Source organism: Bacillus rossius, chromosome 1 (assembly GCF_032445375.1).
Source record: "Bacillus rossius redtenbacheri isolate Brsri chromosome 1, Brsri_v3, whole genome shotgun sequence".
Lineage (NCBI taxonomy): Eukaryota > Metazoa > Arthropoda > Insecta > Phasmatodea > Bacillidae > Bacillus > Bacillus rossius.
In genome coordinates this window covers 320,422,864-320,442,207 of record NC_086330.1, presented here as the reverse complement: position 1 = coordinate 320,442,207, position 19,344 = coordinate 320,422,864, and the positions used below count along the sequence as shown (strand labels likewise).

At 35.2% G+C, this 19,344-nt stretch overlaps 1 protein-coding gene across 4 annotated transcripts in view; it reads right to left on the bottom strand.

The window, feature by feature from the left end:
- Positions 1-19,344, bottom strand: part of LOC134527964 (gastrula zinc finger protein XlCGF57.1-like) — a 192,284-nt gene that overhangs the window by 124,360 nt on the left and 48,580 nt on the right. For 2 of the 4 annotated variants that reach the window (XM_063361069.1, XM_063361072.1), the window contains exon 5: positions 5,559-5,665. The exons of 1 other annotated variant lie outside the window; for it this stretch is intronic. Coding sequence is in view for 1 of the 3 variants with exons in the window: in XM_063361070.1 (XP_063217140.1) it covers positions 4,494-5,665 (1,172 nt within the window). In the remaining 2 variants the exon portion in view is untranslated. Of the gene's footprint in view, positions 1-614; positions 5,666-19,344 lie in introns of those variants that run through there. One more of the 4 variants, XM_063361070.1, reaches the window with a different exon arrangement.

Sequence of the window (19,344 nt, the reverse complement as noted above, 5' to 3'; positions counted from 1 at the left end):
GATATTTCCTTTTCTTCTGGATCAATCATTTCAACAATGTTTTGTTATGACGTCACGTTAAACTATCGTCCGTAAACTGACTTTAAAGACAACCAATTTTTTTTTTAGACTCTCTTCTTCCAAACTTTCTTAATAATCAGATTTTCTAATTAAATTTTACTATGGCCTGGGGTCATAGTTCCTATCAATCTTAAAATAGAAACCATAGATAAGGGAGGGGATAGATGGATATCTTCCATAGAGCAAACATTGACAGTGCTTACAGCGCTCCTGGTGGCTGGACCTCGAACTAAACCAAAAAAAACTACTGTGGCGGGCAGTTCAAAATGCACTATTGAGACTTGCATTCTAACTCCACCAATGAATTTGCTTAACAGTAAGAGCCAATGATTAATTAAATTTTACAAACAATAAATTCCATTTACCGAGTATACACCATAAATGAATGTCCTGTTTGCAAAATTTAATAAACATTGACATAAATTGTTAGAAGGAAAGCAAAATTTAAAAAAAAAACAAAAAAACAAAAAAAAACATTATGAGTTGAATTTCAAGCCTTAACAGTGCATTTTGAACTGACCACCACATGTGTGCATGTAAATTGTTAGTTGAAATAAAATATTGTAATAACTTTACTAAAGCATTAAGATTGTACATTTGCAACAGCATAGAGCAAACATATTGCCAAATGTATAAAGCAGCAACTAGACAACGGTATACAATATAATTTATTTATTGGAATGTATATATAACTGGCAAACTTTATTCACCATTTATTGACATTTCAGAATAGTAAAACAGTTAGTACCTACACTATAAATGATATGATGTACCTACTGTGCCATAAAAGCACAAATTCTATCAAGAAACAGTGATTGTACTGAATTTTAATGTTCTATTTGTTATTTGGATATTGTTGCGCAAATAATTAGTAAAAAAAAATATGCGAGTTCTTACTGTTCATCCTTTGTCCCGGTTTGTTGTCAGGTCAGTTACATTATAAATACTTTACAACTAAACCACCATTAAAATAAATTCACATTATTTTTAATGTCCGCTTAGTTTGAAAGTATTTATAATGTAACTGACCTAACCTAATCGATCATTTGAATAAATTAGGCATTCACAAACACTCGGCAAAATAAAAAATTGCGACGGTCGAATGATTGGACAGGTCTTGTATGAAAAAAATAAAAAAAGAATGGCGATATCTCCTAAAGTATTTGGAATTTCTTATCTCCGCCGGGTTAAATGAAAAGAGGAAGTTAAATAGCATATAATAACATAATTTTCAGATTTTTAAATTTTTTTTTTTCACAAATGCCGTTTAACTACATATTTACCGGGAAGGTTTTCGAAAAACAGAAAATTGCAATAACTCCCATAATATGATGAATATCACATCCGATAGAACATATAATAAATTGTTGTGAAAACACAATTCTTTTTTGTCCAAACTAATTTTTTTATACAACCAACCATGATTGCTAGGGGTAGAAAAACAGGGTTTCCTGGACCAAAAAATTCATAACTCCCTCATTAGGCAACCTGTCAAAACGATTCAATTTTTTGATTATTCTTATAATTTTTATCTGAAACTTTTATCAAAAACAATTTTTGATAATTTGAAACATTGCAGAAAGGGGTTTAAAACACTGGGTTTTAAAATAAATAAAAATTCGTAAGTTCAGAACTATGTAAGATTTTAAATTCAATCTTATTTATTGTTAAACATTGAATTATTGTGTACAACTTTCGTCTGAAACAGTTTTTTTATACGACCAAATGTATTGCAAAGGGAGAAAAAAACAGGGGTTCAAGAAAAAATAAATTCATAACTTCCTCATTAGGCACACTATCAAAACCGTTCGAATTGTTTATAAATCTTATAATTTGTATCTAAAACTGTTACATGAAACAATTTTTGATAATACGAATAATTGCTGAAAGGGGTTGAAAAAACATGCCGACATGAACGAATACATTTGTAGTAACAAAAACAGATAATAATAGGGCATAATTTGATATTACGAACCTGGCAATAGGAGGGTTAGTACAGAATTAACAATCTGCACTGAAGTGACTATTGCATATCCTATAGGTACTTTGTAAATATGCTCATTACTAATGAGAGCTAATTTCAGCGAAGCAATCAAACGTTTCCAGTGCTGAAATCTTTCCACGTCACAAACACGGGGAAATCTGTGACGGGTTTCAGTCCTGTTTTGACAACCCGGCACACAACAGTTTTTAGTGTAGTACATATTGACATAACACAAGTACGAGAAAAACACTAAATATAAATTACACAATCAACAGGAATAAGCTAACCTAAACTGTGCACAGTTCATAAGCATTTAAGCGGGAAAAAATGTCAGTCAACGCAAACAAAACAGACTACTAGCGCTCAAATGCACACACGTGGGTGTACCTCGAACTAATTACACTGTAAGCGGTTTTCCCATAAGAGATAGCCCGCCATGATAGAAACACTTGTAACTTAACTATAAAATAAACAAAATTGTAACATTAAAACAGTTAACATAAACAATGAGAAAATAAAATGAAATTGCATAGACAAACTATATGAATTAAATTTAAAATAATAGTCTTTGCAGTCTGTTTGCAATACTGCTGCTATGCAATTGTCCCATAGCTTTATAACCATATGTTTTTTAATTATTTCAGCCTTTCACAAATTTTTAAATAATTATATACATATAAAAATTATTTGCTTATTATTTTTGTCTATTCTGAGTGGTCATTACCCGCTCAATACATATTTATATTCTAAAATATTTTTATTTATAAATTAATTTAATTCAAACTAAAAAGCTTATAATTACACCAGCCTACAACTTAGTGACAGCTCCAAAATAAATTTTTATTATATTTTACTACATAGTGAAAAGATACTTAATAGAAGACCAGTAGCCAAGTAATGGACATAACTTAAAATAACCTTGAAATATATATAAAACTAATGAAAATATAATACAAAATATTTTAGATGTTATCAGATGAATTATTATTGAAAACTTCTAATAGATAGTTAATATTTTAATTTTTAAATTATAGACATAAATCTTAATTATTCTGAATTTTCATATTCACTCACTATAAAATACAGCAATTTAAAATAAATAATTGATAAAAAAAAATAAAGGTCAAACCATAAAATTACTACTGTTTCAATATTATTTCACAAAATATCAATTAAGTTCAAAGTGAACAAAAAATTATCTACAGATTATGTCTTACCTCTGATTATTATTATCTTATAGTAATTATTAACATACATATGTTTTACACTTATTGAGGGAAAAACAGCAAAACATACAGAAAATACTATCACTTCTCACCTGAAGTCTGTACAAGAATTTTGAGAAAAACAATTTTGCACTAAGGCCGGTATTCCAAGACATAAAAGTTAGGGTTTAGGTGTTGAATATGCTTCACCTGTACCCTAACCATATTCCTAGTGCACGGTAGGGCACGACCAGTCCCTTATTTTTAGGCAACAGATTTTGGTGTCCTATCCATTGCCACACTGTTGCCCAAAAACACGCCCATGCGCTCAGATTTTTGTTGATTTCGTCCAGATGGCTGAACCGCATCTGGTGCCAAATAACTGATATAAATTTAATGATCACAGGTGGGTGGAAATTCGAAGCATTTTGGTGGGCCAAATGAAATTTTATGACAGCGAAACTATCAACATTTTGTATACTTTAATGGTCATAAAACCAAATAATTTCAACTTTAAAAGTACTTGAAAATTAAAATTATAATGGCATCATTTAATTTGCGCAATAGTGCTGCATTCTTTAGGACTTTAGGCATAGCCAGTGTATCGATGGTTGCCAAACGATAACTAGAATGAATGTATTGAAATCAGTTTCTAGCCCCGTGCAGGACACAGTTTATTAAAAAGGTTGCTTTTTTGTTACCTAATACGGATTGAGTTTAGACCCGTTCTGGAATACAGTCTGCGAGTTACGTTACAGTTTTATCCAAACAACTGGTGTTTATTCGCTACCTTACCCGAATGTCTTGGAATACCGACCTAAATACTCAACTTAAAAATTATTTGTTTTAGTTTGGTTGAGTTCATAATTAAAACATTAAAATTTTTAACATACAGATTAAAGAACAAAATATCTTACGTTAGGTACACAATTCCTATAAAATAGAATTAAAAAAAAAAAAATATAGTAAAAAATATATTCAAAGTAAACATAAAAACAATACCTAAATGTTTTAACAGCACTGCATGAATTAATGTCTATATTCAAAGACCCTTTATAAGAAAATAACACAAAAAAGGTTGTTCAAAAATTTCGTGAAGAAAATGATAATGTAAGAAGTCTTACTGAAAATTTTTTTCACTTCGAACTAAACCCAAAAATAGTTTATCACCTATATGAGACACATGTGTACAATCAAGGAAACTTTCTACGAAAATTTGCAATGCATACTGAAAATGAAAATGGTTACTCATGTGCAGACCTATGTGTAAGCATATGGCAATACAATTTATCTTTACGAGAAAATTTTGCACCACATACTGAACATGAAAATGGTCTCTCACCTGTGTGTGTGCAAATGTGTCTAATCAAGTTTCTTTTATCAGAAAAGTTTTTGCTGCATACTGAACATGCAAATGGTTTCTCACCTGTGTGTGTGCGGATGTGTCTAATCAAGTTACTTTTATTAGAAAAGTTTTTGCTGCATACTGAACATGCAAATGGTCTCTCACCTGTTTGTGTGCGCATGTGCACATTTAAAAAACTACACTGAGATAATTTTGTACTACATTCTGAACATGAAAATGGTTTCTCACCTGAGTGTATGCACATGTGCGATTTCAAAATACATTTAGAAGAAAACTTTGCACTACATACTGAACATGAAATTTTTTTCTTACATGTATGTGTAAGCACATGTGAAATTAAGCTATCGTTCTGAGAAAAATTTGCATTGCATTCTGAACAAGAAAATGGGTTGACTTTAGTGTGATCTTTATGAGGTAACATGTTGCTGCGTATTGTACATGATGATTTCTCAACTTTATGTTTACGCATGTGTATTCTAAGACTACTCTTAGTATAAAACATTTTGACACACATCCAACATGAAAATGGTTTCTCAGTTGTATGAGTAGACGTGCATACTCTTAGATCAGGTTTAGAAGAATATTCCTTGAGACACGTCGTATGTGAAAAATGTTTTCTTCTAGCTTTGTTTTGTACACACCTCTTCTTACAGTCTTTACTAGAACACTTAACATCATGCGTGTGCAAAATGTGTTTTTTCAATGTGCTAATATGATAAAAACTAGCTTTACACATGTAACATGAAAATGCCCTTATATTAGTTTGATTAACTACACCTACTGCAGTAGATGATGTTAAATTTAAAGAACTAATCTTATTGGTCTGGCTGAGTATGTTTATACTTTTTTCATTCGAGCGACCAGCTTGAACAACTGTCTCTGAAAAATCACTGTACTGGTTAAGCTTTATTTGTTCCAAGTTACTCCTAGACTGAACACCTACTGTAGATCCGGGAAAAATAGTGCTTTTCAACGATTCAAGGTTTTTTCTTATACAGGTTACACTGCCAGTCTTGGAGGATTTACTGCTATTTGGAGCTGCTAGTAGAACTGAAAGAAAAAAAAAATTGAATTGCTAAAAACTGTGACAATAACCTAAAACATTAAAGTTTTTATGTTAAAGGATTGTATACAGGGGCAAAATTTCCATGGAACCAAGGGAAATAAATAAAATTAATAAAATGCCTTTTTAATTGGATTCTGTGTGAGGCGTGTGTGTGCCTACCTAGCTACTACAACATCGTTTGACATAGCTAACACGTCACAGTTACTTATATTTGAGTAATTAAAGATTAAAGTTTTCTCAAATTTGATATTATGGTGTAGTGTATTAACTGGCTGGCAAAGTATGGTGGTTGGCTGTATTTGTGTATGGTTAGTACCAAAACTAATAATATCAAATAAGTACCAAATCAATATCAGAAAATTACTATATATTATTGATGATTAATTTTCAGCACACAGGTAGAAACAACACTTCAAATGAATACTTATGATCTGAACAAGTCTGAATAGAAAATTTATGTTCAGAAACCCTAACGTTGTACCAGCTTAGAAGTAACCTACCAAATATAGATAGTCAGATATAAATGAACTCGGGCCAAGTTTTGATACTACACCGTCATTACTGAATTCTCAATGGTTAAAACTACCGGTACTAGCTTTCTTTGTGGTGGATCATGTTCTTCGGCCACTCAAGACTTCTGGGTAGATCGGTGGATGGTCGCAGGAACTTGTAGAAAGGGACGCTGTAAGAGAGTTCTAATGAACTACGACTGCCGTAGGCTACGATTTAGTGACTGGATCGGCGATACAAAATGGTCCTGAAAACTTGGTACAAGGAAAGTTCTCACCACGAGATGACAGCAATCAGATGTAGAAGTCGCGATGCTGGAAGCACTCACGAAACGCCTCGTATGTCGTGGTAAGGCGTATACCCTGTATTCTGAGGTAGATGAACTCAGAATTCTCCTATCTGAATACTCTGCTAACACTGTAGTATTTAACTATCGTGGTTGACACAAACTTTTTGTTTCCATTGCGGGCACCAGGTTTTTGGCGACACATCACAAGGGAAACGTCTTCTATCCACCATGACGTCGTGGAATTCTCTCTATTCTATCTTTTTCCTTTTCAAGTCTCCCTTCCACTTCCCAGGCTTGTTGTAGCAACCAGCGAGCTTGCAACTAAGAGGAAGAATACTAAGCAGTGGTAGTAAAAATCAAATGTACTGTATTTAAACATGTGTATAACTCATGTAAAGCTTGCAGAAAAAGGAATAGGCATCCAAAGAATAATAAATGAAGACAAGAAATTATTAAACTGCTGCAATTTCCAAAGACTAAACATACTGGCTTGCCTTAGCTATCCCTATTAGTGTGGTTGCTGGTACAACTTATAATACAAATGCATATTTAAATATAATAATTAATTTACAATAAACATGAACTAGTGAAATCAACCTGTAAAGGGTGACTGTTTACATCTGTATTGGTTATTTAAATACATTATTTTGTAGACTTGCTAGTTCTCAAACAGACACAATTAATTTTTGATGCAACATTCTTTCTTCACACAGCTCTTAAATGCCACAATCCATTGACTATTATCAGCTTCTTACAAAGAAACTCAGAGCTGGGCTATCTTCGCATATATTCAGAAAATACCAGAAGCCACCTACCCGGACTGGGGAACCACACCAGAGCTCCGCTTCCATTGCGACAACAATAAACACGTGTAGAAAAAATTTAGTTGTTTATAGAAACAAAAAAAATCTACAATTAAGCTAACTAGAACAATTTTGAATATTTATCAAACAAAAAAAAACTTGTTAGTTTTATAAGTTTTATGATGTGGTTCACAGTATCAAATGCCTTAGGAAGGTCTAAATAGAAAGCATCAACTTGAGCCCTATTAGTTACTTCAGTATATATTGGGTTTATAAAAGTAAATTGGTTGAAGGTATTACCTATCCTAATTATAAAACCATTTTGACTTTCTGATAATCTATTTTTGAGATTGAAATTAAGTTGCTTGCATTTAATTTTTTTTTTAAAAATTCTCGTAAGGCTGTTACACTCCAAAGACCACTGGACTAGCTCAGATATTTTACGTTTTGGTCTTCGAAGGATAACTCACAAGGTACACTTGCATATTCGGATGCTGAAAAAGTGAGGTTATGTTTTTCACTGATTATTTATTTATACCTTACGAATTCACGAGACATTTGCCGCCATCTTGCGACATTTACAAGTTGAAACAGTATTTTCCTTAAACACAACGACTAAGCTTCATTAATTTGGATCACACACTAACTGGCCAAAAATTGAATATTAAAACAGTTCGAAGTTAAGTCCCGCAGTTGCACTCAACTTTCGGTACAATGCCGAAGGACAATGTCCTCGAAAACAATGACGAATTTTACTTAGTCCTGTTTTGGGCGATTACCGACGGATGTAGTCACTAAATTCTAATTATGTCCAAAAAAACAAAAATAAGGTTGATTATAAACCGGTGACGCCCGGACCACAGCCGCGAAATTTACTCTTTAAATCTTCATAATTAAGTTTTGAGCCACCTACTCAACTTTCCACCTCAGTCGCTGTTCAGTAGATGACTGTAGAACCAAAACGTAGAGGTGGGTCGAAAAGTATCAACTTGATACTTTGGCACTGATACGCACCTGTATCAGGAACGGCAAACGAGTACACTTGAAAAGTATCAAGTACTTTAGTATCAGTTCAGAATTCGCCTGGAACAACACCATGGCCAATGTGCGCAGAACTCGATCGCAGATGACGGTCACTTGGGCGGAGCTTGTGAAAGGGGAGGGAGCAGGAACGACGAATAAGGGATAAAGAAGGGAAATAATGTAGGGGAGGAAGCGCAGGGGAAGGCGTTGAAGGAGAGGCGCAAAGCGAAATTGTTAAGAGTCGTTTGGTTATTGTCCCACATCAAAGTACGCTCAGTGCGCAGTGCGTGCACAGTCTCGTTCAATAATAAAACTAATGAAATTTTAATATTAAAAAGTACATTAATACAAGATATAATATTTATATTTGTGCACCTAACAGCTATGAAAATGCAAATAAATTCTCAGTTGACACTAATAACAGATGTAATCAACATATGGACTTTTTTTCCGAAAACAATTAGTAACTAGTGTTTTCATACATTAAAAGATTACGATTTTATCAAAAATTAAAAATAAAAAAAAACAGATACGTACATTAGTGAGCATACTATATCAATGTGTACGTTTCAAATGTTTCTTCAGATTAGTCGATGATGATTTATAACTCAGTTTTTGTTTACACAAATTACAATTAGCAAACTCATTATTTTCCGTAAAAAAATTCCACACAAATGAAGTCTTTTTCCTGCACTTATCCATTCCTTATTTCACTATAAAGATACTAACTACAAAGCATGACAGCCCGCAACAATGTACATGGTGGTAATTAATACACGGCCAGGACGAACTGCAGTGAATGTTGAACTGATTGATACTGGCTGTATCAGGCGGGCATGAGAGTAACAGAGGTAGAGAATTACCGGGCGTGTTAAATAATGTATCAGAGACACCGATACCGTTTTACGCTGGTGATGACGGCACGGAGGATGTGTACCCTGTAACGAGAATGCTGATACCTTGTCGCTTCCTGGGACCGCTACTGCTCTATCTGATACAGAAGTATCAGATACTTGTAACTAGTACTTTACTGTATCAGTATCAGGATGGAACAGATACCGAAAATTGCTGTAACAACCCACCTCTACCAAAACGACACACTGATCTCAGGAGAGACCAAGGATTGCACCATGACGTAACTTTCGGCCAATCACAACACAGTATCAAACACTCCCTCCAACACCAGCCAATCACAGAACAAATTACAATACATGAAAAAACTCTGTACACACATAACCCGGGGCTTCCCTTGATCTGTCTCTTTTCAAATACACCTCAAAATCGGGGACTCCCAGAATATTTTCTCACGCTAGTTGCTCTGTCTTACACCGGATGCATCATTATCGTTTTATCGCCTCGGCATCACTGTGTCGACGCACGCCTTTCTTTCTCACTAACTGCCACGCAACTGGGTCACATATTTTTAACATCCCACGGACAAAATTACCAAAGAAAAATACGTTACAGTGCATTTGCGCATATAAACAAAAGATTTAAAGCTTAAAAACCATTTTAAAACACATAAAAACGTAATTATTTAGGTAGAATTCAGTAAATTTAGAGTTACATGGCTGTTTCATAATAAAGCAAATAGGCTTTAACAATACACAAATATTAGAAACGGTAATTAATTGAGAGAGTACATTAATAAAACATAAGCAAACATAAATATTAACATGGAAAACAATTATAAACGGTAAAATATTATCATCAAAGTTATTTGAAAAGATTCATTATAAGTTTCAATTATTTATCACATGTACCTGTTAGGTTATGATGCCTGAAAATTATATAAACAACTTACATACTGTATTACTGTTAAAACATATTATTCATAAAAACTTAAAGAAAAATTGGGGAAGGCACTGTCCTGCAATGCTACAAGGCCTATACAAATTAGTGATGATTAGTTTACTACCGTTTCTTGTGGATTGGGATAAACTTAGCAATTTTTCATTTGTAGGGGCATAATAGTTTTCACGCTAGCATTAAAAATATGTTGTAACAGAGGCTCGATTAAAAGTGAGCATGCTTTTAAGATCCTGTTGACGTGTTGAGTTTTAAGGATTTAATGCCCCATAGTAAAAACTCTTAAAATAGAATAATAATATAATTATATCAGGGGTAGTATTTAATGTAACTACTTTAGGAGATGTGTTTATCAATAATACAAAAAAAAATACTTAGCAAAACAAAATTGGAAAGGAAATAAGGGTACGAGAAAAATACCTCATGTACATTAAAAATTTTTTTTGATAGCCATTCTTCATAATTTTGACATACAGCCTTTTTTTTTTTTTTTTTTTGGGGGGGGGGGGGGGTGATCCCACACCAAATCAACAAATGGTCAAAACATGATGTCTTCAGATATTTATAATTTTATATCACCTTTGGTTTTTGAATTATAAATTTTTTAAAAATTAAAAAAAATGCAGTTTTTAGGAATGTTTTGATATAGGTATTTGAAAGCATGTAACTCTAAAACCGTTTGTCCTAGAAAGCTCAATTATGTACCATTATCTTTAGAATGACAATGGCTTTAATCTAGTGTACCACATCAATTTATATTTTTTCCCAAAAAACTCATAAAAAGGTTTTTATAAGGAAAAAAATTAGAATTTTTAATTTTGATGAAAAAAATACTATTTAAACCAAAGCACTTTAGTAAGTTGTGTGCAAAGTTTCATGATGGTATTCCAATGGTACCATATTGAAATGATTTTTAATATAAATAATGCGTATGGAGATTCTGTTAATTCATAACTTATTAACCTAGATAAAAAATTAATCTTTTAAACAACACTCAATTTTATTAAATTTTCATTTTACCCATTTCATTTAAACAAAAAATTCAACTTACTTTACACTCAAGGAACAGTTATTTTTTTATCTTCTTTTAGCACTTCAAATTAATAAATTGAGTTCTCTTCTTTTCCAAAAGTGTACTGCTTCAGCATCTCATCTGCTGGAACTTCGTAGGTTCTACCTGTTGCTGTGGTTGGATGTAATTTGCACAAAATATAGTTCATTGGCAGGGCTAAGGTATCTGCTCTTTTAGGATATACGAGATGTCGATGGTCCTTTTGGGTGAAGAAAGTAAACACAAACTTCTTTTTCAACATCATCTTTTGTGTCAACATGCTCCAAACCACCACTCCTTATAGTAAGCACAAGCAACAAACTCCACAATTTCTTTAAATGGAATGTGTGCCGATAATGCGCCATTTCGGCACCATTATTTCTAATAATAATAAAAATTAGATTATTTCCTAAATTTATTTTTTATAATCTTAACTTATATTCCCAGTTTTTAAAAAACTTCTTCGACCCAGTGTACGGCTGGAATCATGCTTCTTCAGTGTAGTGCACTCCTACCCCTTTTTTTTGTTTTTTCTTTTTCCTGACTCATCAACCGCAGTTTTCTCCGGCTAGTCTTAGCCAAGCAGCCGGCTTCATATTTATCCCACTTGGAGCCATGCCCCAGGTGTTGGTAGCCAACACCGTCGTGTCGCAAAACGCTTGCGGAAGGCAACATGCCACCCACCACCCCTTCCGAGAGACAGCCTGATATCGGCGTCTTTCGCGAATAACTCCGGTCAGGTTCAACAACACCCAAGCACGTCTGTGTCTCCAGTTGAGGCACTTTCCCAACACACCCGCAAATCTCTCCAGCCCCCCCCCCCCCCCCCCCTTGCCAAAGGTGTTGTGAGCCGACGACCCCCGATGACCCGGACTGCCCATCCTAGCGCGGTTGGTCGCCAGTATGGGGCGCGACATTTCAAAAGACTCGCACCCGGTCTACTGTACTTCATGCCCGCGACATCTAGCGAGAGTGGCCAGAACTAAAGGGCAGCTTCCCCCTTCTCTCCGCCAGAGGGCAGCATGGCCCTTGCCCCTCCGAGCCAGCCATAAGGGATCGACTCGGCTCCAACTCGAGAGGTCGTTCCCCACTCGTCGTTACTCGCGACTCGCCAGGGCGAGGCAGCGGGAGGCGCCACAACCCCCCCCCCCCCCCCAGGCGCCGTATCTTTCTTTAATTAGGCGCGCCGATGCCATTTTTGGGCATTCGGCGGGCAGCATCTGGGCAGTACGGACAGTACGGACCACGCGTCGCGATTCGCGAGTGTCTGCCACTGTATTATTTCCAAGACTCGGCACTACGACATGTAGTCTCGATCAAGGCATAGATGCCTTATTTTTCTTATTTTTAAAATTGGCTGCCTGTACTAGTTTTTTTTTTTGTATCTTATTTTTTTAGTTTTCTCATCATGCCGCACACTTCCGCGCCGGAAGTTGCCAACTCTACTACTGGAGCCAGCCAACGTGACTTCACCTTGCTGTTTTGGGTAAGTGAGCATTATATCCCCCCCCCCCTTCTTTTTTGCCTTTCCCTTGTTATCGTTTCCGGTGTCTGTTTTTGTAATTAATAATTTATTTATTGTTTTGGTTATTGTTATTTTATTATTCATTGTTATGTTTATTAGGTTTTTTCTTTTTTTTAATTATTTAATTGCATTAGGAGGACACTAAGAAAATGAAACCGTTTGCTCAACGGCCGCCTAGTGATGTGTGGGTTTCGTTGTTACGAGTGTACCTGAGGACGGCCGAAGAAGCTCGATGGTGACGTAGCCGAGTGACGCGCTCAGCGGTGGCGTGCGAGTGTGCGGTACGGGACTTGCGAGCCGGACACGACAGCAGCAGGATGGTTCGGTGTGACCGTCTGGCCCGCGGTGTGGCAGCGGCGCGGAGGCGCGTTGACCACCAGCTGGGGCCCCAGTCAACATGCTCAAAGTAAGGAGTCGACGCTCATACTTGTTATGGCCAGAATAGGCGAAGGTCGGGGCTGTGAAATACTTTTTTTCTGAAGTAGACGGTGATTAGCAACGTAATTTGACTTTACTCAGGACCGGTAAATACTTTTGTAGTGGATGAACATTAATGAACTTGTCTTTCACTCGGGCCCACATAGTCATAATTTGGATGGAGTGCATGGAGACAATTCACGTACTTTTGTTTGAATATTACGAGGACTGCAGTATCACCCACGAGCAAACGAATTTAGGGAAAGTGCGCGCACAGGACTGATAGAAACTTTATATTCTCTTTCAACTATAGTTTTATATATATATATATATATTTGTATAGGGTAACTATGTGTTTCATGTAATGTATACGTGGGGGGGTTGTAATCCTTGGTAGCCATGATAGTAAATAATGACTGCACTTAATTTTTGTGTTTTTTATAATAGTACTCACACATTGCCCGGGGAATAAGCTATTTACCTTTGGTTGGCCTTGGGGCATGAATGTGGGGAAAAGTTGCTAATCGCACTGTTGCGGCAGTTACGCAGCAGGGCGGTTGCACCCTGGGCGTAGTCTTGCCCAGCTTTAGCCGCCTGTTAACCAGTCTAAGCAATTTGGGACTTTGGTTACAGGCGGGGTCCAAGAATTAGGTCCAAGAATTAGATTCAAGAATTAGGACGGAACGTCACCGCCAAAATTAGCAGTCCGTGATTGGGCTCATGGAGTCACAAGATTTCTCCCCACACCGGTCGACATACAAGTTACTTCATAAATTGACTTCTTCTGGACTTTAATCTCCAGAAACATCCGGTGCCAGGACTGCCAGTTTTCAGGACATAGTACAGTGAAACCTCTATTTAACAAATCTCAAGGGACCAAAATTTGTTGTGTTTGTTGTAAAGGGGTTTGTTAAATGGAGGTTTTGCACGATATATTTCTAGTCATCATAAACCTTCATATAAATGGCTAGAACTGTCTTTCTGACTGTTTAATACAATATGAGGAATTAAACATGAAAAAATACATAGATTACACTTGTTTAATGGCCAACCATTTGATGCTTGGAAATTATCAATTCCCATCCCCAGTGCTTCCTGGCGTGCCTTTTCTTGTAAAATCGGCCCAGAGACGTTGATGTTAGATGCCCTAGCCTCCATTAGCCAGTCAAACAGTATCTTGTCCAAATCATTTTTTTTTATTTTTTTATATTACATACTTTCACACGTTTTCGATTTGTTCCTACCAGAAAAGCGTTGTTTTCTATCTGTTCCCGGTTGGATAATATGCTCAAAAGTGTAGACGCCGGGATGTCGAAACGTTTAGCTATATCACTTTTTTTTCCACCTTCATCAACTGCATTAAAAATTTCTAATTTTATTTTAATGCCAATCTGTCGCAGCTTTATAGGATTAAATTTCATTTTACAGTAGTACCGTGTTGATTTCCGTAACTACGTGTGAAAAATAAATAAACAACAGTGAAAACTGAAAAAACGGATATTGTACTACACCATAGTTATAAATATTTGCGTGTGTGCATCTTTAACCATAGAAACGCAAAATTTACTAGTTGTTCGTCTTGCCAGAGCGATGGTACAGGTGGTTTCCGCCACTAGCGCTAAATGTACCCGCCATTTTGAACAAAGTGTGGCATGTATACACGACGTGTGTTATCCATGATGCTTCGTTTATTTATTGTCTTCCGCGATGGTGCATATTATTTTAAGGTTATACGCACGTATTTTTAAGCAGTGAATGAAAAAAAAATTAGTGGATTTCTTGTAAGAGATGTTTATTTTTGCGTGTTTTTCAAAAGCGGCCGTTCGTTGTAAAGGGAATTTCACTATTTCGGAACAAATAAAATTCGGTATTTAGAGGTTAAAACAGCATTGATCTTATGGCGGTTCGGCGGGACCAAAATTTTATTTCGTTGCATGGGGGTTTTCGTTAAATAGAATATTCGTTAATGGAGGTTTTACTGTAGTTGGTTAAAATTCATTTTAAAAGCAAACTAAAAATGTAATTGTCTTTGTTTTGAGCCTGCAAGCTCTCGTACGAACAGGGTCAAGCAGGGTTCCCACAGACCTGGAAAGTCAGGGAAAGTCATTGAAAGTCAGTGAAAATAAAATTGGTCAGGGAAAGTCAGGGAAATATGTTTTGGAACCCGGTGAGTCAGGGAAAATTGTGCTGAGATAGCAGAAAGTCAGTGAATATGTCCTGGGTATGACGTTAAACTGCCCCTCCACAGCTTTCACTTCTTTTATGCTGTGGAGGCTTCTTTCTTTGTTCAGCTTTTAGTTTTTCTATTCTTTCTCTTCTTTTTTTTTATCTTGGAATATAATTTATAATTAATGGCATTCTTAATGGGCAGCAATTTTGTGTATGTGTGTTGTGTTTAATAACTTTTATTCCAGGTTGACTGAAGATAATGTGTAAAAACTTTTTCAGGGTTACTAATTGTTTCTTTTCCATTTTTTTCAGTATCCAGTGAGCTTTTATAAATAGTGTAACATGACCTCAAAAAGAACAGTCTTTAATGAACTATGGCTTGACTCTAAGCAGAGTCCTGAGTTTGTGGGATGGTTATGTAAAGGTCCAGATATTTTTCATGCTTACTGCAGAGCTTGTAAGAAGTCCTTTGAATTGGGTAACATGGGTCGTCAAGCTGTGATCTCACATGCTAAAGGAAAGAAGCACACGAACTTAACAAAATGTGTGAATTTCCAGACATCAGTGAAGACCTTTTTTTGTAGTCGTGAAGTGAATATATCATCCTCCTCAAATGTAGCGAACACAGATACAAGTGTTGGAAGTAAAACTACAGACATTTCAGAAGAGTGTACTAAGTTGGACAGTAGTGACCCTCAGTCTTCTATATTTGAAATTAAAATTGTATCCATACCTGCTTGTTCGGTGTCAGTAGACTCGTTCTGCTTGAAAGATGATGTTTTAAGAGCCGAGGTTTTATGGGCTTTGAAAGTTGTGAATACCCAAAATATGTCATTGCATTCAACCGCAGATTTAGGTGAAATATTTCGTTCAATGTTCCCAGACAGTGGGATTGCCTCAAAATTCTCAATGGGTGAAACTAAATGTTCTTATGTTATTAATCATGGACTTGCACCATATTTTGATCAGCTGTTGAAGGAACGTTTAAGTGAATGCAAAGATTATGTTGTTTCCTTTGATGAATCTATAAATAAAATAGTTCAGAGAGGACAAATGGACTTGTTCGTAAGATATTTTGATGTCAATCGAAATAAGGTTTGTACACAGTAATATAATAGTGTATTCCTAGGACATGCCTCAGCAGAAAACCTTCTCCACAGTTTTACATCTGGCATTCAACCTATGTCACTAAACAAAATCTTGAGTATTTCAATGGATGGGCCCAACGTAAACTTGAGTTTCCTTAAGAAACTTGATGAGAAGATAAGAGAAGAATCGGAACCAGATGGCAAGATTCTTGTGAACACTGGTGTTTGTGGTCTCCATGTTGTAAATGGTGCAATAAGAACAGGACTGAATTCTGTTGGTTGGGATGTCCCTACTTTTCTGCGCGATATCTATTTTATCTTTAATGAATCACCTGCGAGGCGTGCAGATTTCACTTCTGTCACTGGAAGAAAAGAGTTTCCTCGAAAGTACTGTACTACTAGGTGGTTGGAGAATGTTCCATGTTTAGAAAGAGCTTTACTTCTGTTTGATGATGTTAAGAAATTTATCGAAAACACAAAGGCTGTAAAAACCAAGACATTACTCAAAGTTAGAGACCAATCTAAAGACAAGTTCATAAAGTGTAAACTTTCTTTTTTCAAGTCATTATCAAATGACTGTGAACCTTTCCTGAAGAAATATCAAACAGCAAGTCCACTCGCTCCATACTTGTCCTCAGACTTGAAAAACTTGATTGAAACTTTGATGCAACGATTTGTCAAGTCAAACAAGATGCCTGCTACAGTCAAGAAACTTCTTGCTGTTGATTTAAACTGTGCGGAGAATTTACGTGAACTCAAAAACATTGATCTGGGATTTCAGACTAAGAAACTTCTTAGAGAGGTGGTTTCAACTGATCGCGAAGTTCTTGAATTCAAGAAAGATTGCCAAAAAATACTAACAAGAATGACAGAGAAGATACTTGAACGGAGTCCCTTAAAATATCCAGTAGTTCAGGGGTTGTCCTCATTGGACCCAAAAATTATTCATAAACAGCCAGAGCAAGGAAAAATTAGATTTGATATCCTCTTAGATGTTCTGTATTCACATAATAGAATAACGGAAACTGTTGCACAAAGAGCAAAGACTCAGTACTCTGGCATTTGTGATGAAGCACAGTGTGGTCTTCAGAAAAAGTTTTGTGAATTCCTAGAAGAAAATAATGTAGAGTCTTCTCAGTGCTTAGATGAATTTTATTCTTCAATTTTACTTGAATACCAAGAACTGTGGGAAGTTGTGAAATTGTGCCTTATATTTTCACATGGCAATGCAACAGTTGAGAGTGGTTTTTCGATCAACAAAAGCTTGTTGGTTGAAAATCTACAGGAAGAAAGTCTCATAGCTCAAAGAAAAGTTTATGATGGCATAAAATATTACGAGACCATACACAAGGTCCCGCTAACACAAAAGATGTTGTCTTATGTCAGAAATTCTCGAAGACGGTATAGTGAGCATCTAGACAATGCAAAGCGAAACAAGAAAGAAGAAGGTGGAACCATACAAAAGCGGCAACTCCAAAATTAAATAAAGAAACTAGAAGAAAGAAGAAAGATTTTAAGGTTAGAAAAACAGCATGAAGAAGAAACCATTTCAGCACAGATTAATTTGTTACACAAAAAGATACTGGACTGAAGCAGCATATGATGGTTAACCATTGGCAAATGCAATATTTTTGTTTTTAATTCAAATAGGTTTTTGTTCTGGGAAAGATTTGTAAATTGTATCACTCGGTAATATTATACTTGTCATATGTTTATTTAAATTTTATGGTACTGTTATCATGATAATGTTATTTTTTGGTTTGTATTCTCGTTCAATAATCTCAATTTTTAAAATGCTTATACCAACATTTCTAATTTTTTTGAGTTCAAAAATTTATAATAAAAAATTAAAATATATATATATATATATATATATATATATATATATATATATATTGTTAAACATGAGCGTGATGGGCAGCTATGGGGATGGTGGAGGCTGTAAAAAAGAGTACATTAGATAAAGTGTTGGTATAAGCATGTTAATTATGGTCAGGGAATTTTGTAAGAAGTGGTCAGTGAAAGTCAGGGAAAGTCAGGGAAATTGACATTCATATTTCTGTGGGAACCCTGTCAAGTTTAAGAGCTATGGTTGTTTTTCTTTTTATATGTATTTTTCACCCCGGTGCTCCCTTCTGTTTGTAATTAATGTATTTTAATACATGTGTGCTTATGGATGAAAAAAAAAGAAAAGCTAAGTAAATAATCTTAGTAAAAGGGCAGTTATATAAATCAAACCTACATTTCTTTATTTCATTATTATTCATCCTTGATCCACATAGCCTCCTAGAGTTACTAGTAGGTTATAAGTAAATTCCTTTGTACAACATCTGGGCACCTCTGTGATATGGTTGTTGTTTTGTTTTCTGGGATGACGCTTCTAAGGCCTTATTATTACTTATTGATTTATTGAGTGTTTATCTGGAGCCCAGCGTACGTTACAAATGTCTTCATCACCAGAGCGGATCTGTACCCTATGTGTTTTTGAATCATCAGAAAATGAGTAAATTTTGGTTTCGAGCATATTTAAATCTAGAGGGATGAAGGTGTTGAAGTTCTGGGTCCTAGGGACTTCCAACAGCTTTTTAAACCTTGGTTTTATAAGCTTTTCTTCATTTTATACTCTTAATTGGTTATATAAAATAAATATAATGGATGGAAAATTATTCACATCCCAATGAAAAAGCTGAAAAAGGGTTAAAATTTGGGTTACAAATGGATTTTGGAGGCTGGCTTTGGCAACACGTTTCTACAAATTATCATTTTTTAATTTTTCAAAAATTTATAGATTAAAAATGAAAGGTAAAAAAATTTTTTAACTTTGTAGTTTTTGTCATACTGATGAGTAGAACACGTTCAACAAATATGATACATTTTGAAAACCTCAAGGTTTAATATAATTATTTCATTGATTCATTTGATATGGAATGCCCCTTGGGTTTTTCTTGATGTCATTGCTTATTTTTCTTGTCCAATCAG